Source organism: Scleropages formosus, chromosome 9 (genome assembly GCF_900964775.1).
Source record: "Scleropages formosus chromosome 9, fSclFor1.1, whole genome shotgun sequence".
Lineage (NCBI taxonomy): Eukaryota > Metazoa > Chordata > Actinopteri > Osteoglossiformes > Osteoglossidae > Scleropages > Scleropages formosus.
The window spans coordinates 19,662,983-19,689,962 of NC_041814.1; the positions used below are offsets into that span (position 1 = coordinate 19,662,983).

Below are 26,980 nucleotides of genomic sequence, written 5' to 3' on the forward strand. Positions count from 1 at the left end.
CATGAATGGCTCCTAAAAGGTGATCTGATCTTCGTCGAAGTCATAAGAACAAACACACGCCGTCTGAAACTGCTCTTCCCCGGCGGGGTCGCGGCGACCCGGAGCCTAACCCGGAATCACAGGGCGCAAGGGACGCACCCAGGACGGCACTCCAAAGCAGGACTCAAGCCCCAGACCCCCCCGAAAAGCAGGCCCTGGCCAAACCCGCTGCACCACCACGCCACCACATCCTCCTTATAAGAAGAAAAACATTTTTATTTTTTATTTCACAAACCACACACAACATTTTACATTTCCATAGCTTCACTGAACAAATAATTTAAGCAATGAAGTCCATTGATGGAAGAAGTATGTAAGACACTTTAGGATAATGAGATATTTCTTCACAACTGTATAGTAAAGTTTTTTTTTTTATTATTTTTATAAACATCTCGCACCTCATAGACGAATAAAATTGTTGTCAGCATTGTTCCAAATTGTTTACGCTCACTATGTGTGTACAAACGCTGTTGTCATCGCCTTCTGTCTCCTTCATCATACAAAATGTTTCTGTGGCCATAGAAAATGTTTCAGTCGTTCTATTTCACAATCAATAATTGTACTTGAAAGGCAATAGGCAGAAGTAGTGAAAAAACTAAATATGTGCAACGTGAATGATTTTTCTCAGTTTTGTATTAATGTTATACCCGATATACCTTAAAGCGGAAGTGTTTGATTGTTCTGCATAAAAAGAGGAGCTGAAGAACTTGGAATGTGCACCTCTGAGAGATACGTTCAGTAATTAAAGCCATTTTAATGACAGCCACTGAGACGTAGTGATAAAGACCGCCTGGTCTGAAGAGCGTTTGCGCGATTTTCCTGGTTCAAGCCATCTGGCGTCGCAAGCGATGCCGAGTTTTCCGTACCACTGTCCCTGGTTGACCTCGGCTGCTGATTCTTCCCATCGCGAAAGCCCCTGCTGTTATGTAATCAATGCCAGGAAGGCTCCCGGCATCGTAAGGCCTGGAACGCGATGTTTGGGTAAGGCGTGCTTCTTCAAAGTGCCTAAGTCTCTTGTAAGCCTGATGATGTGCACTCATGTGAATGGGCAAAGCCCTGACGATCAGAAGCTGTGAGGATCTCCCTCGTGTGTTATGAACCATTACCTGAATTGAAAGAATCAAACCTTTCGGCGGTTGGGATCCGTGCAAAAACATCAACTTCGCACCCGTGCCGTGGACCACAGTTCCTTTACCTGTCAGCAGTAACGGCATCCCATCCTGGCTTGGATCTCAAGTTTCAGAGTGCTTTAAAAAAAGGACTGGCTTTGGCTAATCTGGTTATGTGATTACCGCCCTTTTCGAATGGTATTACAGGGGTGATTAATGAGTAGGGAGCGAGGTTTTAGCTCTGTTTGGACACACTTCCTAGGTTTGCTTTGGACTGGACTGCAGGCATGAGTATTTTTGATTTTTTTAAATTTATTCTTTTCCTCCCAGGATACTGAGGTCTTGCTTTATACAGGTTTTCTCACAAACTTTGTTACCTTGTTTTAATTCAGTAGGATTTTGAGCAAAGAAAGAGTTTAAAGAGTTGTCAGCTGTAAGCTTGTGTCACCCAGCTTGAATGTAAGAGGCTTGATGTGCTCTGATCTACGCTTGGGTGCTAGAAATCCAGAGTTCAAATGATCAGTTATGGATTATTGCTAGTCTTTCCCTCCAAAATACAGCTGGTCCATATCCCTTTAATGGTTATAATGAGTGACTGAGAGACTTTGTCATTTATTTCAGTCTCTAACAGGACATTTTTATTACAGATGCTCCTCGACTTACGATCGTTCGACTTACGTTTTTTTGACTTTACGACGGTGAGCTGGCAATAGACATTCAGTAGAAAGTGTACTTCGATTTTGAATTCAGATTTTTTTCCCGTGCAAGCGATAATGTGGTGTGATATTATCTCTCGATGCTGTGTAGCGGCAGCGATCCGCATCTCCCAGTCTACCGTGCGGTTGTGCTTTGTGCATCCATGTCGCAGAAACACCCATCTGTGTCTCCTGCTGCTGGTGAGAAGAAGAAGAAGAGGAGGGCAATTACTCCTGAGGAGAAACTCAAGATAACTGCCCAGCATGAAGGCAGCAAGCCCATAATTGCCATCGCACTTATACTAGGCTATGATGTTCTGTAGGTTAGGTGTCTTAAGTGCATTTTCGTCTTATGATATTTTCAACTTACGATGGGTTTCACGGAACGTAAACCCATCGTAAGTCGGGAACCACCTTTATATCCTTTATAACTACATTGTATATTTCAATATTACAAGCAAATATCAAGCTGTAAAAGAATTCAATCTCATTAAAAGGAATGTATTGATTTATTAATTACGTGATAGCCCAATCTCCATTACGGTTGCAAAGGTCCATGCCCTTCATTAGAATTTACAGCACATAAAAGTTACAGGTTTTTGTTCTTTGTACTCTTATAAATCGGTAGCGTTAGTCCAGATGTGTTTCATACATGCTGGCGGCCTTTTTTTCGCCGAGTTCCCAGTTAGATGATGGGAACACACACTGGGTTTCTCAACAAACTCTTTATTTGATTTCCACTTTCAAACTGGACTGTCTTGGCAGGGTGCAGTGAGCTCAGGTAATAGCGGCAAAGTAACGTCAGCAGCCGCCCCATTTATTAATAGCAGGAGCAAAGTGCCATAATTCCGCTTGGTGCGTGGTGTTAGCACGTACGTATCCAGGTGCTCAAGGGCTGCGTTTCAGCGTGCGTCACTCTGCGTGGTGGGGCAACGTGCTGTTACCTCTCGCTCCGTGCTGTGGATCCTCCTCCTCCGCCTCCTCCGCCTGCCCGTGGCGTCGATCGGGGATCAGGAGCTCAGGGGGCTGACGCGGTGCTGCCGGGTGTCATTCAGAGTCACAGCAGCTGATCCGCATAGCAGGGCTCCGGAGCACCCGGAGCGCTCCCTCGCTGCACCTGGGACGGGCCATACGCTACAGCCTGGGGGGCACCATGGAGCACGGGCAAGGCTCGCGTCGCAGGGGTGAGTGTGAAGGCCATCGGGCAGCAGCTGCGCTGCTCGGGAAGGCCTCGCTTGGTGCCATTTATGAAGAGATGGGGGTCTTGCCCATGCTTCAACTTGCATTCGGTCCCATGACCAGAGAAAATCGATGGAATATGAAAGTGATGTAGTGACAGGAAAGGTGTCTCTTTCCATCACCTTCAGCCGTAGACCTGTGTAGGTGCACTAGGCTCCTTGCAGATCAACTGTGGGAGCTTAGTGGTTATAAATAGCAGGAATGGCCAGGATCCTCGCCTCCTCATCAAGCTCTAAAGTGATGCTTGGACACACGTGAACGGCTTTTTTCAACCAGGCATTATTTTTTTAACAGTTCTGTTCTTTCAAACGGATGCGTAGTAATTCTTTAGTTCTTTTCTTGCGCAGACATCGAAGACATTGCGTAGACCTCATTGCTCTCCAGCGAGGTGGGTTAATGGTTCAGCATTCATCTGGGTTCGTAACAGACATATTGGAGGAGCTTGCGGAGCGTGGCGTCATTTTCTTTCTTGCAGATTCAGAACCAGGACCAGGGGGATGCAGTCAGAACCAGAGACAGTACCGCTTAAATTATAGTGTTAGGACATGACCCTGAGAATAGCACGTAGTATCACACTGTCCTGTTCAGTGTGTATCGGCGTCACTGAGCTCCAACAGCACACTGGACACTTGACTTCATTTGGACAAATTTGAAGGGGAAATTTGAAATCTGGTTTGGGAGTTAAATCCTGTAAGACGTACCATCGGTCCCAGTTTCTTTTCTGCTTGCTGAGACTTATTAAAATTAAATAATTTCCATTGGTCCATTTTAAACCAGTGCATCGCAGTTGCTACCTCCACTCTGAAAGAATGCTGCAAGGACACAATAGTTCTGTACATTTTTCCAGTCATACCAGTGTGGTGTTTTATATTAAGATATAGATTTCAAAATCAAAAGCAAACTATATATTTTGTATAATTCCAAAAAGTTGTTGTCGGATCATTTTAATAAATTAAAATTGAATTGTGTGAACTCAAACAAAACCCCGGTCTTATCCGTTTCGTTGGATTATTTGTACCAAGATAGGCAGGTCTGTGTAACTGTACGTTGGCAAATCCTCTTTAGGTTATTTCGAGATATTACCATTTGTAGTGTCTTAGCTACTTTTATCAGTTCACTATAGCAAGAAAAGGAGCATGTTTAAATGCTTAAATGCTATAGTCTGACTGTACTAACATGCAGTTTTATTCAGTTTCCTTTAGGTTATTTGTCAATGCTTTTCAATCCATAGAGCATTTACTTAGCTTCATATAAATACTGATGTATAACTGACATTCAGTCTTTTTTTTTTTTCCAAATTATCTGTATTGGAGTATCTTGGATTCTTTTCTCAAGTGAGCCAGAGAACAGTTTTTTTTTTTTTTTATTTAGTATGCAGAGCTCCTAAATCCATTTCTCTTCCATATTTTTCTTTTGCTTACATTCTTTTGCATTCCATTCAAATCCAAGGCTCAATTTTGCGGTACGTTCTGCTCCAATGTACTGACTGATTCAGCTTTGCCTCCCTTTTTTTTTTTTTAACAACTGTATAAGGGCATATGTTGTTGTGTTTTTGATCTTGCTATAATTTCAACCGTGAGTGTCCTGAGAGTACAGTAACTTAGGATAATTAATCAGGGAAAAGCAGCTCTTTTGCATGTGCGCCATTGTACCAGCACCGTTGCTTCTTATGTTTTGTGTATGTAATGCTTTGCACATCACGGCCTCATGTAGTGGGCTGCTGGTGGGAGAAGTGTGACGGGGTGTCGCCGGATGTGTTGGAGGGGTGACCGTGAAGGCAGGGATTTTTTTTTTGCAAGTGGCACCACACATGGGGGACCTCGTCACCAACCCGCTGCTGCGCCCCAGGTGGCCAGTGACCCGGCGGGAGGTCTGGGGGAGAGCAAGAACCTGGAGGCTATCATCATCCAAGAATTTACAGTGTTTACAGCTTGTCTGTAGAGCAGGGAAGTATTTTGCAGTAAGTTCGTCATGCATTTCCCTTACCAGTGTTCTTTAAGGATTTCCGCTTACGGGAAGTTGTACATGCATGTTTGCTAGGTTCTTATATTAATCATAAAACATAGATATTCCTCAGGGTTACTTCGGGGTGATGAATAAGTAATGATAATTTTGCGTAATGGAATTTTCCACCTCATAGACTCCGCGGTTAAACTAGGGCTGTCAAACATGATAGCGGGAAGTGAGAGGTCAGTGGGCCTTTTTGCTTAAACGTAAAATCATCAGTCACAAACCTGAAGTGGATAAGCACTTAAAAAACACATTTAAGGAAGGCAGCCCATTGTACAGCATGTGGGTAAAGGGTCAGAGTGACAGAAAACAACTTAAAGATAACATAAAATCTCAGCACGCCGTGTACTGTCCTTTAAACAAAGGATACTGTTTTAACTGTAATAACAAGTGTAAGATGTACTCTGAACTCTTGTAGAGATTGCGTTTGCATGTGAAAAGTGAATAAATAGTGCCCCCCAGTTAGTGCAATCCCCCTTTTTTGGGAAGCAGGATTGGTTTCCGCAGGGTCTTTTCTGAAGCAGCAATTAAAATTCATGCTGAGAGGTTGTTGCATCTGACATCACCGTTTTCAAGGGCAGACAAACGGTCTGCGAGTATTGCAGTGCTGCTCTGGATCGACGACGGAAGCTGACGGATGTTAGTGCCAAATAAGATAGTGTGTGGATCCCGGCCTCCCGCGATGGCCCCGCATCGTTTTAAACGCTGTGCACATCGACTGCGGGGGGAGTTTGCCACGTCGGCTGACAAGGCGGCAGAGTTTCGACCGGTCTCCATGCGGGAGAGCGTCATGGCGGTCCGCAAGGGCTTTCCAGAGCGGGGGCCCAGAGTGACCTGGCGCTTCCCATGAAATGTGTCCAAGACACTTCGCATTATGACCCCTGTGTAACATAGTCATGGGGGGGTGATGAATCACATGAGGTCCATAGTCTACACACTTTCCCTTAGACTAACACCAGTAAGATGGGGCAATGGTGTGTATGTCCACGTACATTTTGTTTGCATTATATATACATAAATATGTAAGTATAGGAAAACATTGCAAAATCGGGAGACATGACTTGTTTCCTGTAGACATTCAAGTTATCTGGAGACAACGGTCAAGGTTTGTAAGTTTTTCCGTAACAGTCGCTCGCAGAAACTCCGGATTTATGGTAAGAGGAATATGTCGTCGTTTTACCGGCTGTGTTTTTGTCGAAGTAGCTTCTTTAGTGTTCATTTTAATGGGTGTAAAGATCTCGTTCCATCCTGCTGCAGGTTCTCAGAGATGCACAAACTGGGAAGGATCTGCACAGGATTAGTTCAGTATAGCAGCGATGCTGACTGGATGAACTGGGCTTTTTCTGGCATATGTGCACGTGCACACTTTTATTTTATTTTTTTTTTTTTACAAATGTCTGCTTAAAGACAATTGAATATCACAGGGTGCATCAGTGTAATTGCAGCGATTAACTTGGTCCATTAGTTCAAAAAGCAAATCCCACTTATTAATCTGTTCTTAATCAATATTTTAAATATATATACAAACAGGTTTGCAAGTAATATCACTTTATTTCATTTTACTGGATTTTTTTTTCCACTGAGAAGGTCTAATGGTGCAGGTAATATAATGTTTTCTAATAGACGCAGCTGCGGTTTGAATACTGTGTTGTACTCTTTAAAGCTTGTGCTAATTTTAAAAAATATTTGTGATATTTTATTTGCAGGATACAGTTTACTTGCAAATTCAGTTCTATAGTAGTTTATTTGAAGACTGTAGATATCATTCTCATTGCTTTCTGTAAGCATATGGTACCAGTCAGAGGTTTCAGGAAAACTTTCCGTGCAGAAAACTTGATTTTTTTTTTTTTTTTCCCCACAAGAGAGGAAACCGGTTTACATTTTTTCCCAGCCCTTCTGCAGCAGGTCCCTGAGATGTAGGACACTTGTGGGTTGCTTTGCTTTCTCTCTTCTGTCTAGATTGTCCCAGACAGCTTGTCCATGTGCACTCACACTTTTCACTGGTGCTGCATATAACTGCTTGTTTAAAAGCAGAAAACACTTAAGTTTTACATTTGAATGTATCCTCTTTCAAATAGTACAGATCAGTATTTAACATCAGTAAAACGCAAAGTATAAAAATTACATTTTCTTTTATTCTGAGATATTTTTCCTGTTCATGGCAAAAAAAAAAAAAAAAATTTACCATTGAGATTATTTATATGTGTCTATGTGTATATATATATATCAATGGTAAATGAAATAAACTGAAATATATATATATGTTTATTTCATATACAATTTTGACACAGATCAGCAGTCATTCAATGTAAATACCTCGAAGCGTAGCTTTCAAGTACATTGAATATGCAGAAAAATGCAGAGAATCCCACATTTATTCCAGCCGAGTTGGCTTTGTGAACCTAAAGTTTGGGGATGCATGGATGTGAACAAAATTCCACTCCATTCAGACCAACAATAGCCAGCCTTCCATCTGGGCTCCTTGTGCCTGTAATAACATCGCTCCAAACCCTCGAGGCACAGTTTATAAAGAGCACACACAGTCTACTGTCTACTGAGAGCGCCTGCTGGACATACTGGTACGCGACGTTAATTTCCATGCGCCCACATACGTCAGCTGGCTCGCAGTGTTCTTCCATGTTAAGAAGAAAAAAAATCATCTCGTGATCATTTTCCGCAGTTTTTTTCTCCCACCTGGTCCCTCATTGAAAAGTAGTGAAACCAAGTATCCCTTATTTCAGCGCAGCTCAGTCACTGTTCAAGAAGCTCAAGTCGCTCCGGCTCAGTCACTGTAAACCTTAGGTTTGAAATTTTTGCAGTTTAGTTTCTCATCAATGTTTTTCCTGAATATTTACCCAAAACTCGATATCTGGTGCCATTAGCACACACACACTGCCTGTTATATTGTTTCAGGACATTTTCAGTTTAGTCTTGTACATTCACCTTGCGTGCATTCTGCTTTTTGCAGCCGCTGCACGTCGGACACGCGTGTCTTTTAGTCTCCATGTGCTTGATACTGTAGACATGTCCTCCAGGTAATAAGAGGCAAAAGCAGATCTTGCATGATGTATGATTGTTCCACGATGTAATGATAATACAGACAAACACACAGTCTGAAATCGCTTGTCCCGAGCAGGGTCGCAGCGAGCCGGAACCTAACCCGGCAACACAGGGCGTAAGGCTGGAGGGGTAGGAGACACACCCAGGACGGGACACCAGTCCGTCATAAAGCACCCCAAGCGGGACTCAAACCCCAGACCCACCGGAGAGCAGGACCCGGCCAAGCCCGCTGCCCCACCGCACCCCCATTGGATAAAGAATAATGTTCATATTGAATTGTGTGCGTCTATCACTTTAAATATTCAAATTAGGCTATTTTTAAAAGTTTAGGTTTATTTTTTGCAGATGAACCAACCAAAGAAGAGAAAAGTTACTAAATTTGATGCCATGTGTGGCACAGTGTTTATGACACTGCGGCAAACTGGAGCCTAACCCACCAACACAGGGCGCAAGGCTGGAGGGGGTGGGGACACACCCAGGGCGGGATGCCAGCCCACCCCAAGGCACCACGAGCGGGTCTTGAACCCCAGACCCGCCACACAATGGGCACTGGCCAAACCCGCCGCACCGCCGCACCCCCCTTGTAATAATAACAGCAGCTCGCAAATAGGAGTTGCTAGCAGCTGTAACTTTTGGAGTGCCGATGTCAGCGTATATTAGGCAGCCATTCCGTTTTTAATTTCCGCCCATGACTCCTGCTGTGGATGCTTGTTAGCAGTTCTGATTTACAGGCTGCAGTCCCAGGGGTGCGTGAGGGCTCCAGCCCTTCCGCTGGTCCGTCCCCCCACAGCAGCTGATGGCACGGCCTTTCTGGCAACTTCCAGGAAGACGTCACGGCTGAGCTGTCACAGGAGCGCTTGGAAACAAACCGCCGTGACCTTTTCACCCTGCTTTTAATTTCCCTCCGGTGAGCCAGCGAGCAAATGTAGCCCTGCCAGTGTTGTACAAGTGCGTAGTGCCCCAGCAATGCCGCTGTCAAGCGTGTTCAGGAGAAATCCAGACTTTAGCTGGGCTTTAATGCCGCTTGATTGCAGGTGAGCCAGAAATCCTCATTCCGCGCTCCGTTCCCGCGTGTTACCTGCACGTCAAAAATGCCCACGAGCCAAAAATAGACACCGGAGTTGGTGTGGATCACAGAATTAACCCCCCGATTCAAAGAGGATTTGACGAGGTCTGGATTGCGGTAATCGCGGGCTCCGACTACGGTACTATAAATGTGCCCTGAGCAGCGATGCTCTCCTTCACCGTGGCTTTTTAGCGCCGGGAGTCTTTTTTTTTTTTTTTTTTCCCCCCCTGATTCTACTGTTTAGTTAACGGGCACTGATTTCCATGGTTTCCTCCACCCTCGCAGTTTGCTCTCAGGGAGTGTCCGCAGATCAGACTGCTTTCTCGATGGGTACCAGGCAAGGACATTATGGCTTTCCGTATGATTACCGCACAGCTTAGAAGGGAAGCCTCTTATTACGCCTCCACGCCAGCTGTGTGGTGTTACAAATGAAAGTTACAGATGGAAGCTTGCAAGGCCAACACTCGCGGAGCCGAACCACAGGCGTTTGCAGAATCTCTCTGTATATATAGTAGTAGAGACTATACATATTTATATACGTGCTGTATGTTTTCTAGGAATTTGCCCAAAATGTCACTCTCCTGGGACCTCGATTGACATTTGCTCACCTAGTTGGCGCTTTTGTCCACAGCGACTTACAGCGTTCTGCTCTTTTCGATAATTTGCGCATTTATACAGCAGCGTATTTTTTACTGTAGTAACTCCAGTAAGTACCTTGCTCAAGGAAACTACGGGAAGAGGTGGAATTTAAACCTGCAACTTCTGAGTCCGAAGCTGAATGACCGAAGCCTTACTTTTGATGGATTAGTGTCTAAAGCAGTAATTAACATTAATTTGACTAGCGGCAGTATTTGTTAAACTCCTTTATCGTACATCTCAACACACTTGTCTTCTTCACTTTCGGTAATCCATTTGAAACTGTTTTTTTTTTTTTTTTTTTTTTTTTATTTGGCTTTTTGAAGACAAGCTCTAATGTTTGATTGTAGAAAATTTTGAGATGAAGGGCAAGCTTTACTTAGGAGGTACCACGCTTGCTCCTCTTATTTGTCACACACTAACCCTATTCCTTTATGAGTAATGTTGACCATAAATCAATTCGAATGAAGAAATGGCTCGGTAGATAGTGAATAATAATAATAGCATTTCTTATCTTGACTTGGGATCGTCTGAAGCCAACTTGCTGATGCTTGTTATGTGTTGAAATGAATACACCATAAAGAGTGGCTCACTGTCTACATTAAGGAACCTTGTAAGTGTGGTAACAGTCAGGTAATGTTTAGTGGTCATAAATGGTTTCTTTTCACTCACTCCCTCATTCGAACCCAGCTTTTTGTCGCTGACTCTGTGGGTTTCTGTCATTGCAGTGATATGTGACTTAGTTGCTGTGAATGGTCTGCCACACATTTCACAGATTATCCACATATCTGCATTTCTCGTTTCCCATGAATAGAAGACAGTTGAAGAACGTGATTGTGAGCTGTAAAATTGTGGACAGCAATAATATTGTCTTTTGCTCTGTAGTTTGTTCTGTAAAGAGAGCAAGGTGTATTCAATTCAAGTATTATACTTATGAGACATATAGTATAGTTACTGTATGTTATTAACTGGCTGATGTCTTTGACCAGGGTGACTTAGTGTTACACTACACTGCCTCTAGGCATTCACTGCTTTATACAAAAGCAGTGTAACTCACACATTCATACATTAAGAGCAATTTTTAGATTCACCACTTTACCTGCGAGGGAGCGCGGTGGCGCAGCGGGTTTGGCCTGTGCCTGCTCTCTGGTGGGTCTGGGGTTCAAGTCCCACTTGGGGTTCCTTGCGATGGACTGGCGTCCCATCCGGGGTGTATCCCCTCCCCCTCCAGGCTTAGGCCCTGTGTTTCCAGGTTAGGCTCCGGCTCGCCGCGACCCTGCTTGGGACAAGGGGTTACAGACAGACAGTTTACCTGAAACCTTTGTGTTTGGACTGCGGGAGTGAGACTTGAACCCGCAGCTTGGTAGCCATGCGGCTGTGCCTCCCAGTTAAATTTGCATTTAACAGGCACATCATTAATAAGTAATTTAGCAGTCCTGAGAAATGGAAACCACAGTTTTATGGTTTGTTTGTGTTTTTTTTGTTCATATGTCCACTGTACAAGAGTTATTCCAAAGTATATGCACCGCTGTATATTGTTATGGTAATGTATAGTAATCCTCCAATTGTCTTTTTAATTTCATTGGATTTTTCTGTTGAAACAAATGGTATGTTTTTCATTTTGGCTCACAGGAGATGGAATCCCAAAGGAAAGCAGTCCATTCATCAACAACACAGACAACGACAAAGCAAACATGTATGATGGGAAGAACATGGCTCTCTTTGAGGTATGTCGCACCACTGATGCATTTATGTATTCCATCCCTGTGTCGTTCGGTAATTTCCCGATGAATCGCTCGCTGCACATCACTGTTGGCTTTTGTGTCAAAATTACCTTAACGCTGAAAGCAACTGTTTGTAAATGACATTGGTAATTCAGGCTGTTCCTGCAAGGATAAACAATTTCACACTGAATAAAATGTTGACAGCCTGGAAGCTACTTTACCTGGGCTGTGATTTGAGTTTTTGAATTTGTTCCTTTAAATAGTGGGTTGCATAAACAGTTTCACATTATGTCATAACTGATGGAGTGTGAATGGTTACGTTCCGGAGTGGTAACTTAAATAGGCTGTGTTTCCTGTTCAGTGGTTCGGGGAATGTGCCTTCCCTCTTGCCTTTCTTGTCCCGCTATTTTTCCCCTACGAGCAGCATTCTTCATATTATAGTGTATAAATATAGTAAATAACAGTGCACTCGATGAATTTGCAGTAGGACCATGTTGAGAAAGTTATTCTTAAATGGTAATTGTTTCCATGATATATTTCATATTTCTGTACTGCCAGAACTATTATTTGCTTCATTTTCAGAATCAGCTCTATTGGCCGAGTATACATGAGCATACAAGGAATTTGTTTCCGGTTTAGAGCAAACCTACAGTGCACATTCACACATACAGGCTACATACACACACACTGGACTAGACATAGACTAATACAAGCATGATTGCAGATAATGCAGCAGACAAGAACATAGTACAATGCAGACAGAACACAGCAAATGACAGAACACAATACCATGCAAACATAACACAACTAAATGACCAAGCATAGAAAAAAGTACGCATTGACGTGTAACATAAAGTGACATTATAGTGCAGTGACTCTCAGGTATTTAGAGAACATCTTGCACATGGGTATGATATTGCACAAAGCAGGGGAAAATACTTGAAATGACAGTAGTAGTACAGAGTCTACTACATATTGCACATATGTAGTATGATGTTGCTCAAAAGATATAAAGAAACATATTGCAAGTTATTTCAAAATCCTGTGGCGTGATGCTTCCGATGACTGTTGGCTGTCCTTACCTGGAGGACACTAAAAGCCTGCTCACCTTTGTTCTAACAGGAAGAAATGGACAGTACCCCAATGGTGTCGTCACTGCTCAGCAAACTGGCCAACTACACCAACCTCACACAGGGGGTCATTGAGCACGAGGAGGCCGAAGATGACGAAGGGGCGAAGAAGAAAACTGTCAAGGTGGACGTTTTTTCCTTTTCATTTTGATTTTTTTTTTTTGTGTTTCATAAATAATTGTTAAGGGTACAATTTTACTTGGTCATTCTATATTTGTGTTCATGACCGACAACCATCAATTCATATGGAACAAGCAAATTCAGTTACTGTTGCGGGGTTCTGGAACTTGTTCTGGGAAGCACTGGCTGCAAGGCGTAAGATACATAACTTCAGAAGATACACTGGATCAGTCATCAGTCCATCATGGGTCAGTAATATATATTCATTGCCAGAACTAGCAATGTCTTTGGAATAAAAAGAATCACCAGTACCCAGTATAAGTAATGAAGAGCACAAAGGAAACACAGGGAGAAGAGTTTGTATTCAAAGCTACTTCACCCATGAGCCGAAAATGCTCTTCAGTGCTTCATCCCCTTGTCCTTCCGTGTCCCTGTCACAGATTGTTTGTGGTTTTCCACTGAGTAATGTCATGAGGACGATCACCGTATCCTCACACTTATAGGAAAAGAGCTGCAAAGTATCTTACGCAGGAAAATCCTATTAGACATGTTTCTGTGCGTGTTTAATTTATGTATTTAATGAACGGCAGAGAACGTAGCGGATGAATGGAAGGATTTGTAAATGGAAGGTTGTCAGCTCAAGTTCCAGAAAGAGCACAGTACAAGTCATTCCTCTTTCATCAGTAAATTATAAATTGCACGGCGGGGTGTGGTGGAGTGGCAGGTTTGGCTGGTGCCCCCTGTGTGGCAGGTCTGAGGTTTGAACCCCGCTTGGGGTGCCTTGCAACGGACTGGCGTCCCATCCTGAGTGTGTCCCCTCCTCCTTCGGCCTTACGCCCTGCGTTGTTGGGTTAGGCTCTGGTTTGCCATGACCCCCCCCCCTTGGGACAAGCGGTTGTTGACTTTGGTTGATTGGTGAAAAGTGTCAGATATATAATACAATAGTAATGTATGTATGGGCAGCAGGCTAGCACAGCTTGTAGCGCTGTTGTTTCACAGCGCCTGGGTGGTGCGAGAGGACATGGGTTTGATCCCCACTCAGTCTGTGTGGAATTTGAATGTTCTCCCCATGTTTGCGTGGGTTTCCCCCGGGTGCTCCGGTTTCCTCCCGCAGTCCAAAAGACATCCTGTCCAGGTTCACCCATAGTGTGTGAGTAACAGAGAGAGAGTGTGTTCCACTGATGTATGGATGAGTGACGTAGTGTATCTAGCAGTGTAAGTCACCACGGTGAATAAGGTGTGTGGGCTCATAATACTACATAGTATCCGTTGGCAGTCGCTTTGGAGAAAAGCGTCTGCTAAATAAATAACTGTAAATGTAGTGTGAACAGGCACATTTCTGTCATTGATATAATATATCCTATTCACAGTTGAACGTTTGTGTTTCCTTCTTTTTCCTTTCAGAGTCCACAGATGGGCACCTTCATGGGTGTGTATCTACCCTGCTTGCAGAACATCCTGGGTGTCATCCTGTTCCTCCGTCTCACCTGGATTGTGGGCACAGCAGGGATTATGGGCTCCTTAACCATTGTCTCTATGTGCTGTGCATGTGTAAGTCCACAGTCACTGGTCACTTTTGCTTCTGTGAATAAACGCTCTCCTTCTCCACTCATATATTGTATTTATTATCGTCACTGCTACTTTTTAAAATCTGTGCAACACTGATAATTGCGTGAAGTCTTTAAAAAGAAAACAGTTCAGTATTTGTGCGTGAGCGTGTGTATATTAAGGCTTCGAAAATCCTTCCAGTTTTGTTCTTCAGATGGATGTATAATGCTGCTTAGAGGGAAGTCGCACAGCTGATTGTTCCTGGCATCGCGGTACCGTAATCCCCCAAGCTCTCCTGTTTCGGGCCTCGGACTCTATGTATAACCGTTTCTGTGTAGGACACAGCGAGTACACCTTGAGCGCATTTTTCCAGACTGGTTGGCCTCTGTTGCGGGGCTATTTTTACACGAAAGCAAAGCCTATTGATTGATTAAAGGTTCATGTTCAGTGTGATACCTTCCTGAGGCATGGATTACCTAATGACTGTAACAGAGAGAGCAGCTTTTGGCCGAAGAGCTAATGGATTGCCAAATTTAGCAGTATGATCAGCATTCCTTTTGCCTTTGTCTTTTTTTTTTTTTTTGTTAAGTGATGTTCTGGAGATACAGAATGGACTAAGTAACTGCAGAGAGCTTGCTGTGATTTAGTGTATTTTCACATGAATACACAAAACTGTAATTACCCAAAAACCCATAAAATTGCACCTTGTTTCGTTCAGCTCATATGCAGGAGAAAAATATGCAGGCTGACACCGCCTCGCCGTTATCAAATTTATTTTCTATCCTTTACATGAGCGACGGGATGCACTCTCTTTTAAAGGGGTCTTCATGGAATCGCTAAGCTTTGTTGTAAACTAGTTTTAATCCAGATTGTCTTTATGCCACCTGTATAAAACATGGGATGGACAGGAAGTAAAGTTGAGAGATTTTATCGTGAAGCTTGTCTGCCTGTCAAGGACAAAGAATTATTTCATAAGTCTTGGCAAATCCTTCTTCTATTGTTCTCTTTCCAGAATGTTGATTAAATTGCAGTATAGTATATGGGGTTCTCTTTTGAAGAAAGGAGACACCTTGACACCTGAAGCACTTAAACATTTACACACACACACGCACACACTGTCTGAAGCCGCTTGTCCCGAGTGGGGTCACGGTGAATCGGAGCCTAACCCAGCAACACAGGGTGTAAGGCTGGAGGAGGAGGGGGCACACCCAGGACAGGACGCCAGTCCATCACAAGGCACCCCAAGCGGGACTCGAACCCCAGACCCACCAGACAGCAGGACTTGGCCAAACCCTCTGCCCCCCCCCCCCCCCCCCCCCCCTTAAATATTTCCATTTGTATTTATTTATTTAGTAGATGCTTTTCTCCAAAGTGACGTACATCTGAGAGAAAATACTATTTTTTTCCATTACATTAAGAGAAAGAGACATAGTTGCAAACATGTGATTCTCGAGTAAACCTAGTTTGTTACCTTCCACTTGATGCACCCATGTTCATCGCTCGAGTCGGTGCATTAAAGGTGGTATAGTTGGCAAAGTAGGTGCATACACCATCATTCTTTTCATTAGCAGAAGCTAAATCGGTTTTTAACTGTCCAACAGACGTGTTTCTGTTTAGATTGATTCAGTGGGGCAACTTGGACCATGAACATGGACATTTATCAGTGCCTTGTGTTTCCTTCCGCAGACCATGCTGACAGCCATATCAATGAGTGCCATTGCTACAAATGGCGTAGTTCCAGGTCAGTGTTAATTTTTTATTTCTTTGGAAAATATTGCATCTTACTCTATATTTATTTTTGACAGATACGTAGAATTTCTTTCTGATAAGCGGGTGTTTACCACCTAAGCATGACTACTCAGTTACTCCCATCATTGAAGTCAAAGCGAAACGTGTTCGTAAAAGAGGCGGAACAGATATTGTTTACCTGCAACAAACTTTACCTCAGCAGTACTGACTGAAAGGGAGCTTCACATTGATTTAAATGCCATTTAAGGCTAATGTTTGCCAAATGTCATTATCCACTATAACATAACCTAAAACAGTCAAGAAGCTTCTACCCACATTTATCCTTGGGAGCATTACCCCTTTTCAGGGTTAAATACTACAAAGTGTAGGGTACCTTTCCTGAAGCCTACATTTTAACCAGTTGTCTTTGTAATTTTCATTTGTTCAGGTTTTTTTATAACAGTTTTTAGACTGATGAGCTCTTGGAGATTTTTCTGATGTCCTCTGAAGTTTCGGTAGATAATGGTCTAGTGTCGAGCAGTACTCTGTATGGCACAGAATTAAACTGACCACACTTCGTACCTTTATCCAGAAGAACCCTGCCCTGACAGCGTCCTGCACGTTATCCCTTTCATTAATTTTCTTAATTTAGTACACAGTAACTTGTGCACCTGGTTATAGTTGTAATGTACATTTCAGTTGAGTTGTTTTTGCACCTGCGCTGATAGTGATCCATTTTTGTTCCATTTTCATCCTGGTCTAGAGATCGCTTGAAGTTTTAATATATAAAAAATTGCTTTTAGTAAAGTGAGGGCTGGTTTTGACCGAACTCGTATTTTATCGTGGGTTCACCACCTCGAAGAAGCGCTGTATTCGTGAAGAATAATGTGGACAGAAAAGTATGAGCATTTCGCTTTAGGTTTGGGACCACCTACTGAAAAATGTGCCTTTGTTAGAGTGCTCTAACGCAAAGTTGTACTGAATTTTGTTCCAGCTGCACCATATAATATGGAATTCAGAGCAAAATAAGAGTTTATCCACTGTATTTGAATGTCACCGGATACTCAAGGTTTAATGGGGTTAAAATGTCCAAAAAAACTGACGTTTATGTGGCACTGATGAAATGACTCATATGTGTCACTCCACAGCTGGTGGCTCCTACTACATGATCTCAAGATCTCTAGGCCCTGAGTTTGGAGGAGCTGTGGGATTGTGCTTTTACCTGGGCACCACCTTTGCTGGCTCCATGTACATCCTTGGAACCATTGAAATTCTTCTGGTGAGACTGACTTTGAGCTTCATGCTTTTTACAGGGACCTTGAGATCCTCTTCTTCTTTACTTGCTTATTCATTCTTTATTTGCTTATAACACTGATGCTTCATGCTCTTGATGTGATACATTGGCATTCGTGTCTATAAGAAGGCTCCAGCCTTTTCAGACTTTGCAGTAAGCTCTTTGGTGTGTACCTGCTGTACCCCAGACCTACATAGTGCCCAGTGCGGCCATCTTCAGAGCTGAGGAGAAGGAGCAGGAGCTCGAAGCCCTGCTGAACAACATGCGGGTCTACGGCACCTGCTGCCTCACTCTCATGTCCGTGGTGGTCTTCGTGGGGGTGAAGTACGTCAACAAGCTAGCCCTGGTTTTTCTCGCTTGCGTGGTACTCTCCATCCTGGCCATCTACGCAGGGGTCATCAAGACCACCTTCGATCCCCCCAACTTCCCGTAAGTCCGCAGTACCAGTCCCTCCAAGGCTTTACGGTATCTTGTCAGAATGGATGCACTGGGACAGACCGGCACATTTACTGCTCTGTATTCAAAGAGATCCCTCTCATATTTACTATCAAAGCAATCAAAGGTTGCCCTATATTATCATTAATTTATTTATTCATTTTTTTATAGTTATGCATTTAGACTTTCTTAAAATGTCACTCGAAGTCGATCATTTAGAGATCAATTTGTCTTCGGACCAGCTGAAACCGTTAAACACTGAAATATGTTATGAGAAGTGACTAGCATTGGAGTGCATCAGTAAGAGCTGCACTGAAAATGCCTTTCTGGCCCTTGAAATGCAAAACTTGGTCTCTCTGTAGCATCTGTTTGCTGGGCAACCGCACCCTGCAGAGGCACAGCTTTGACAAATGCCTTAAGACAGAGGAGATCGACAATGTGACCGTCACCACCAAGCTCTGGGGGCTCTTCTGCAACAGCTCGGATCTCAGCGCCGCCTGCAACGAGTATTTCGTCCTCAACAACGTAACAGAGATCCAGGGTATCCCGGGTTTGCTGAGCGGGGTCATCTCAGGTGAGACGATCCCCAAAGCGACTTGGGATATTTTGGGAATCTGAAGGTCTGTAAGGTTCCTCCAGTGAGGTTCTGTACAATTCACTTTTGAGTTTTCTTTATAATGACCTTCATGCATAATTGCCCAAGAAAATTTTACATGAAGCACGGCAATAAAATCAAACATAGTAACTTTTATGGCAAATGAGCTTTAAAACCCAGAGGGAGCTGAGGAGCAAAAGACGTTATTGAGGCGAACAGCACTGAAAGTTTCGAGGCCATTTTTTTATGTGCTCAGATAGGAAAATGTGGTACTCATTGTCATTACTGGAATTGCGCTTATTTGTTTCCGTGCTGAAGGAGCACTCTTTATAATGCAAATCTGGAATTTTTCTGGGAATTGAGGATTTGTATAACTTAGGGTGCGGTGCTGTTTTTCTCGAAACCAAAACACAAACTATTCGAAGTGGATCCTGACTGCCAAGAATAGGAGGGAGTGGTTCCGTATGGTGCGTTGTTCCGCTGACTGCGAATACTTGCCGAATCACGCAGAGCCATTTTTTTGTGTTCACTTCATGCTTGTAACAGAAACAGAATAACAAGCAAGCGTGTCTTCGCTGCAGATAACATGTGGGGGGAGTACGGACCCCTGGGCATGCTGGTGGAGAAGAAGAACTGCCCCTCTGTACAAGCCTCAGACAACTCCAATGACATGTACATGCCCTATGTGGCCAACGACATCGCCACCTTCTTCACCCTCCTGGTGGGAATCTACTTCCCCTCTGTCACTGGTACGAACCCGTCCGTCCAGCGCCATCTCTGCGTGTCATGTGTGAGCGAGTGCTCTCCCTAACTGGGGCTGGTGCTGTCAGCAAAATATGTGTGTTTTCATTGCTATTGGTTGATTGATTGATTGATTTATTCTGTATGTGTCTCAGCTGTCTGTCTTGTCTGTTGTCCGCAGTGCTGAAAGCACCAAAGCAAATTCCTCGTGTGCATCAGCACCCTTGGCCAATAAAACCTCATTCTGATTCCTATTCAGTTTTTTCCACACATTCAGACTCTGTGCGTTTTAGCTCATAAGACTTTGTAAGTATCATTTGCAGACGGCATCGGACTCCGGTTTGATAAGGTTTTTCTCTGTAGAGCTTTTAAAACCAGACCGTGCAGGTACACTTTGTGTACGTGGAATTCGGTTCCGGTCCGCACTCAGCTTGGAGTGCTGGCAGCGCACGGCTGGCCTGCCTCTTGGTGGCCGTCACCCAACGTCCCCAGCCGGGGGCCCTTTATCAGACCCGCCCAGGTTCCTGTCTGGTTTCCTTCGCTGGCCTTGTTCACGGGTGATTTCCGTCAGGCTGGAGGTCAAAAGGGTGCAGAGCAGCTGTCTGGTGTGAACTCGCCTACCCAGTTGTGTCAGCCTGATTCCAGAACGTTCTCTTCCTTTCCTCTTCCTGAATACTGTTGCGAAATCCTCCTATTCCCTGTGCTTTCTGTCATTCTGAATGCGACATGTGAATAATACATGAGGAAACATTTTTTGGGTATTGACTTTAAATGTTGCGTTTTCATCAGAGACAAGGAGTGGCGCATCGATATCACCAGTCTGCCTCGAATAATGGAGCTCTCCTGTTGTCATTGTCTGTCTTACTCATGTTGGCCATAGTAGGGTATTTTCATTGGAGGAAACGGGATATTTCCCTATTTCGTGTTGACGGTACGATTTGGTAAACTGTCTTTTAATGATTAATGACATCAGTCTTTTTCTACAGACATTCATTTTACAAATGAAAATGGCTGAATGAATGAGCTTTTGTTGCTTGTAACTGTCAAGCCTTCGTGCGGCATTGCTGTCGTCATACTGGTCAAGAGTGCGTTGTTTATGGCTGATAACACGGAGAACCAGGTGACTTTGACAACGGTTTATGGGATACTTCTCTCGTGCGTGTTTCAGGAATCATGGCTGGTTCAAACCGCTCCGGAGACCTGCGAGACGCCCAGAGGTCCATTCCCATCGGAACCATCCTGGCCATAGCAACCACTTCTTTCATCTGTATCCTTCTGCGGGCGACGGCCGTACATAATGATAAAACCAGAGCCGACAGACCTCGCTTTTTGTGTACATATATGTGCGCGGAGCATCGAGTAAACGTTAAGAAGTAGGGGTGCATTACCAGCAGAAAAGGCATTTTAAGTGTGTAAAATTTCTACAGAAACTGTAAACCTGCCTTTGAGATCACACACACACACACACACACACACACACGTTTGCTGAAGCCGGAGTCTAACCCTGCAACTCAGGGCGTAAGGCTGGAGGGGAGGGGACACACCCAGGACGGAACGCCAGTCCATCACAAGGCACCCCAAGCAGGACTCGAACCCCAGACCCGCCAGGGAGCAGGACCCAGCCAAACCCGCTGCGCCGCCGTGCCCCCCTTGCCTTTAAGATTTTGCATAAAATTCTCTCCTGTGTGTCACCTTGTTGTCACCCCTTCCAAGCCCTTGAGATGGCTGTTTTTCTCAGTTACATCACACAGACATTTCCTGCGTTGTGCTCTTCGGCGCTTGCATTGAAGGTGTCGTTTTGAGAGACAAGTACGTTTCTCCCCTCTTTACTTTTGTTGAGAAGCTCACATTAGTACAGCATTAATATGAATAATAAAAATCTTTTACATAGCTACGTCACCCCTAAGCCTTCCGAAAAATACACATTAGTCTTAAAATGAGCATTTAACCGTGTAGATAAGGCCATAAATAACAACACATTGCATTGACACATCTAGCAGGTGCCTCTGCAAAGCAACTTACATTTGTTATTACCTAGAATTTAACTGGCAGCCTTGTCCAAGGTAACTTACGGTGCAAGATACACACACACATTGTCTGCAACCACTTGTCCCGAGCGGGGTTGTGGTGACAACACAGGGCGCAAGGCTGGAGGGGGAGGGGACACACCCAGGATGGGACGCCAGTCCATCGCAAGGTACCCCAAGTGGACTCGAACCTCAGACCCGCCGGAGAGCAGGACCCGGTCCAACCCCCTGCACCACCACACCTCCCATGGAAAATAAATTACTTTAAAATCCCTACGCACGATACTGTACATGCAGTTGTGAGGAGAAAAGGTTTGTCTCTATGAGCCCCATACTCAACTCACGTATGATGCTGTGAGAGTCAGGGTGTGGACCCGGTCACTTTGGGAGCTCCTTAAGATGAGTGTTGCATGAGAGCAGCGTGTTTGTCCTGTCTGGGTAAAGAACAGCTGCTTTGATTCGCGTTGTATTGATAGGTGTGGCGTTGCTTTAGTCAGTTGTTGCTGAGATTCATTTTGCTTGTGTCCGCAGGTTTGGGGATTCGGTGAAAGGGAACCTGGTGATCGGCACTCTATCTTGGCCTTCTCCTTGGGTCATTGTCATCGGCTCTTTCTTCTCCTGCTGCGGGGCGGGACTCCAGAGCCTCACCGGCGCCCCCCGCCTGCTGCAGGCCATCGCACGCGACGGCATCGTGCCCTTCCTGCAGGTGAGACGCACAGGCATGTGCGCGGCGCACAACAACACGCTCGTTGTCTCTTCACACGCATTTATCTGATGAGCAAGGTGCTTTGGCTGCAGGTGTTTGGTCACGGTAAAGCCAACGGAGAGCCTACCTGGGCCCTTCTGCTGACCGCGGGCATCTGCGAGATTGGGATCCTCATTGCCTCCCTGGACGCCGTGGCCCCCATCCTCTCCATGTGAGTAGGTCTGCGTCAAAAGTTGTGTTGGGTCGCACAATGTCCATGTGAGTGTTGGTTACACCCTCTATCACTTTTATTTCATTAACCTCATTATTTCTCCATAAGTTCCTGGCTTCCTTTTGTTGGAGATGACTTTTTAACAAAACCAAATGATTTTATGGAGCGGCTCTCTTTATGGCTTTTGAGGACCGCGCTTCTCGTGTTTCGTTTGAGGCATCGTGCAGGACCGAGGTTCCGGTTGACTTTGAAAACCCTTTTGTTTTTGCGCAGGTTCTTCCTCATGTGTTACCTGTTTGTGAACTTGGCCTGCGCTGTTCAGACGCTGCTGCGCACCCCAAACTGGAGGCCCCGCTTCAAGTTTTACCACTGGTGAGCCATCCGTCAGACAAACAGCTGCGGTCCTGCTGTCCACCGCAACTGTCTCGACCTTCCCAAGTTACATGAATCGCACCAGTGGATTGCGGGCGATCGCCGACGCCCTGCCCGGCACAGTAGCGCCACTGGCCGCAGGCTGCTCTCAGCGACTAAACCTGCGATCCCAGAAGGCAGTGCTGCTGGAGGGTGCGTGGGTGGGTGGCTCCAGCAAGAGGCTCTCTCCTCTGGGAAACCCGACCGCCGTGGGCTCCCACACTGGCAGCACGCTGCATTCCAGCGGATCCCCAAGCGCACGATGGTGGTCCTTACAAGGGCGTTTAAGGGGTTTATGTGGTATTTAGGGTGTCCCACGGGTATCTTCATGTGTGTTCCCTCGCTCCCACAGGGCCCTGTCCTTCCTGGGAATGAGTCTGTGCCTTTCCCTGATGTTCATCTCCTCCTGGTTCTACGCCCTGGTGGCCATGCTCATCGCCGGATGCATCTACAAGTACATCGAGTACAGAGGGTAAGACGAGGTTTTCACCGCATCTCAGCACCGGCATACAAGACTGGTGCGAAGAAAACGTTATCGTGCTGAAGAGCTTCACACGGATATGCGGAAGTTCTTCCTCCTGCCTTTTAGAACGTATTGTGCTTTATTTCGTTCCCTCCGTTTTGTTTCCTGTCACGCTACTGGTTGGTTCGCTCTCGCTCGGGTTATGTAAATTACACCTCGATTTGTTTCCTTCGCCGAGCTTCCGCCTGAGTACATGCGAGCTTGTTTATTCTGAACATCTGCCGCTTGTCGATGTGCTCCGGAGCAAGCTGGGAGTTTCTCCAGCGAAAGAGAGGCGGTGTCCCCCTGACCGCCCCCCTGCCCCAAGCCCTCCCTGCCCCCTCCCGCCTCTCTCTGTCTTGACACCATTGTGCCAATGCCTTAGTGCTGTCCTCTTTTGCCTCCAGGGCAGAGAAGGAGTGGGGAGACGGAATACGCGGCCTGTCCCTCAACGCTGCCCGCTACGCCCTCCTCCGCCTAGAGGAGGCGCCACCCCACACCAAGAACTGGAGGTGAGGCTGAGGAGACGCTGCTGTGCGCCGCCCTCCCATAGGCCTTGGGAATGGTGACATGTGACTCTCCAGGGACCCCTTACACGCCACGGGGGGATGTGGCGATCGTGACATTTGGGGGCATTAGCTGGCGTAATGCTTAGAGCCGGTGCCATGCAGTCAAAAGACCCAGGTTCGAATCCCACCACCCTTGATTGTCGTGGTGGAGCACCTTTGTTAATACAGCAAAATGTACCCTGCTGTATAAAAGGGTAAAATCTAAGTAGCTTTGTGTCCAAACTTGACACTGTGTGTTTCTTTGGAGAGAAGCGTGAATGAATAAATAATGACTTGGCTGCCTTTTCCTCCCCTGTGCTCCCTGTTGGCCAGCTGGGCCGTCAGTTTTTTTTTTGCTCAGCTCAGCATCTTCGCGTCTTGTAAGGATGTTTGGCAACTCCTTGGATTATTTTCCCATTCACCACCGAGTTGCTCGCTGGAGCAAATTGTATTTTTAATGAGCCGTGTAAAGTTGACATTTTCTCTCTGGCCTTCCGAGCAAAGAAAGCCGCTGTTTGGGCTTTTTTTATGCATTATAATTTGTCACCATGTAATCTGGGTAAAGGTTTATTGTTTTCACTGAGCCCTGAAGTCTATGAGATTGCCATGGCAAAAGATAAACCCTCGCAGAGCAGACGCCCGTGCAGACCTCTCCAAATGGAGACTTTACGAGGAATTGAGGCCACAGCGGCTCTCTCCCTGACCAATCCCATGGCAAGCTTCTCCCGCTGATATTGATTTTGTTGGGCCATCTGGGGCCCTTGGCCACAAATCCTGCTCTTGTTCATTACTCACATTACATTCTCAGCATGGCCTAAGCCTCTTAGGGGGGCAGTTCGCCAGGAGTTCAGCCACTAGAAGTGGATTCTCCCCAAAATGTTTCTGTCTCTTTTGTCTATGTCTTCACTTTCTCGCTCACACATGATTGGATGTGAAATGTCTGAGATTCTCTGGTTTCAGTCCGTCCATCCGTCATTGATAAGCTCTTGTCCAGTTCAGGGTTACGGTGGTCAGGAGTTTACCTCTCCCCATAGCATAGAGGGTGAGATAGGGTATATCAGTCCATCATAGGCCAATCGCACATATTCGTTCACTCACACGTTCTATTAATTTAGTCATCAATTCATCTGAAACGTTTGTCTTTGGACTGTGGGCGGAAACCAGAGGACCCAGAGGAAATCCACATGAACACAGGGTGAATGTGCAAACTCCTCACAGATTCAGACCCACTATTATGAGGCACCAGCACTACCTGCTATGCCACTGTGGTGTCCTGCTTACTCTGCAGTTGGTTCTATTTTTACGCTGATGTTTCTGCAGTCTCTATTTAAGGGTGATGTATGGCTACAGGAAACAGGCTTCTCCAGCTCTTTGGCGTTTAGGTAAAGTAAATACACCCTGGAAACTTGGCTGGGTGGAGACCACTGCTGTGCTTGGCTTCTACATGACCCGCCGACGCCCAGGATGTTGCGGGGTAGCTGTTCCCTAGACTAGGAGCAGCAGTGGTGATGTTCCCCCTGTGATTCCCCTCCACCCTCACCCTCAGGCCTCAGCTGCTGGTGCTGCTCAACCTGGACTTGGAGCTGTGCGTCAAGCACCCCCGCCTCCTCTCCTTCACCACCCAGCTGAAGGCCGGCAAAGGCCTCACTATTGTGGGCTCCGTGCTGGAGGGCACCTACTTGTCCAAGGAGCTGGAAGCCAAGCGGGCCGAGCAGGTAAACAAGTGCTTACACCCCCCCCAAGGTCACAAATATAACCTTCTTATACTCCATGAGACCTCCATTTTTTTTAGAAGATGTCTGATGTTGAAAGTGTGTTGAAAATGCATCATGTAGCTTTGAGCTGTACAGTGAAATACTGTATACTGTAGATCCAGATACATCATGCAGTAAGGGAAGAGCGCCTCCTGCTGGCAGTAAAGTACATGCATCATGTTATCGCTGATTGTGTCCCTCTGTCCTGATGAAATCTTTAAAATTAGGGGGGGTTTTTTTATAATAATAATATTTGGATACTTTCACTTATTTAAAGTTAGTTTTAAGTTTTTGGAGATGATGCAGAGCGACAGACTGGGTTCCGCAGGACCAGTAACCGTAGCCCCTTTCTCCTTCCATCCTCCGATGCTGTACAGAACATCAAGTCGTCCATGTCTGCAGAGAGGACCAAGGGGTTCTGCCACGTGGTCGTGTCCTCCAACATGCGCGACGGCTTCTCCCACCTCATCCAGTCGGCTGGCCTGGGCGGCATGAAGCACAACACGGTGCTGATGGCTTGGCCTGGGAGCTGGAAGCACGCGGACGACACCACTTCCTGGGCGAACTTTGTCGGTGCGGCCCACGTTCTTCCTTCGCTCTCCCTGTCCAGGCTGCAAAAACATTTCATTGATCATATGTAGTAATTTCCCTGTTGAGGTCATTCAGGTGCTTAGATGGCAGAACTGTTATGTTTTATGTGTTTTTTTTTTAGTTTGGTCAAACTATTTAAATATTATAATCATCATACTGTGCCTTACTTGGACTTTTCAAAACTTTCAGTTATTTTACCCATTCCTGAAAAAGATCTTCCAGCTGAGATTAATGTAAAAGGTCTGAGTTTTGGCGTTCTGCTCAGAACATTGTCCGAAGACCCGAGATTTAGCCCTTCTGATGGCCTACCGTTTGGGATAGAGGGAGCTTGACAGCTGGGGTGAGGAAAGTGCTGGCAAAAATGTGCTCTTAGGGGTCTTTTCCCTCCCGTGTCCCGCAGAAACGGTGAGGGAGACCACGGCAGCCCATCAGGCCCTCCTGGTGGCCAAGAACGTGGACAACTTCCCCCCGAACCGGGACCGCCTGGCCGAAGGCACCATCGACGTCTGGTGGATCGTGCATGACGGGGGCCTTCTCATGCTGCTCCCCTTCCTGCTCCGACAGCACAAGGTCCGCCGTAGTAGAGAATGAGCTGCTGGCTGCTTTGGATCTGATGTACTACAGCAGTGCCTCGTTCATTGGATTACGTGCTTGAGTTAGTCCTCCTCCTAGTGGGAAGTGCAGTTCTCGCATAACGCATGAGGTTTGGTGACAGTCCCTTCGGTGCTTCCCCTCCTCCCCCTGTCAGGTGTGGAGGAAGTGCAAGATGCGGATCTTCACCGTGGCCCAGATGGACGACAACAGCATTCAGATGAAGAAAGACCTGCAGATGTTTCTGTACCACCTGCGGCTGGATGCTGAGGTGGAGGTTGTGGAAATGGTAATCAGCACCTTTTTTCACTAATGTCCCTCCATAATGTCACTTTCCGTGAACAGTTATACTTCTGTTTTTACCATGTTGGTTAGATTTGTATTTTTCTTTTCTCTTTCTCTCTTTCTCTCTTTCCCACGATTGTCCCCACAGTAACCGTGCTCTGTGTGTATGTGTGTACTCTCAAACA

General features: G+C 45.5%; 1 protein-coding gene across 4 annotated transcripts in view; it reads left to right on the forward strand.

Annotated features, from left to right (window-relative positions):
* Positions 1–26,980, forward strand: part of slc12a7b (solute carrier family 12 member 7b) — a 46,326-nt gene that overhangs the window by 8,475 nt on the left and 10,871 nt on the right. For all 4 annotated transcript variants that reach the window (XM_018754157.2, XM_018754158.2, XM_018754159.2 and 1 more), the window contains exons 2-20: positions 11,487–11,581; positions 12,701–12,832; positions 14,233–14,379; positions 16,063–16,117; positions 17,253–17,383; positions 17,586–17,827; positions 18,196–18,407; positions 19,010–19,177; positions 20,338–20,436; positions 20,921–20,978; positions 21,728–21,902; positions 21,995–22,113; positions 22,387–22,485; positions 22,877–22,996; positions 23,434–23,538; positions 25,121–25,289; positions 25,706–25,901; positions 26,320–26,489; positions 26,668–26,799. In XM_018754157.2, coding sequence (XP_018609673.1) covers positions 11,487–11,581; positions 12,701–12,832; positions 14,233–14,379; positions 16,063–16,117; positions 17,253–17,383; positions 17,586–17,827; positions 18,196–18,407; positions 19,010–19,177; positions 20,338–20,436; positions 20,921–20,978; positions 21,728–21,902; positions 21,995–22,113; positions 22,387–22,485; positions 22,877–22,996; positions 23,434–23,538; positions 25,121–25,289; positions 25,706–25,901; positions 26,320–26,489; positions 26,668–26,799 — 2,624 coding nt within the window. The remainder of the gene's footprint in view (positions 1–11,486; positions 11,582–12,700; positions 12,833–14,232; positions 14,380–16,062; positions 16,118–17,252; positions 17,384–17,585; positions 17,828–18,195; positions 18,408–19,009; positions 19,178–20,337; positions 20,437–20,920; positions 20,979–21,727; positions 21,903–21,994; positions 22,114–22,386; positions 22,486–22,876; positions 22,997–23,433; positions 23,539–25,120; positions 25,290–25,705; positions 25,902–26,319; positions 26,490–26,667; positions 26,800–26,980) is intronic.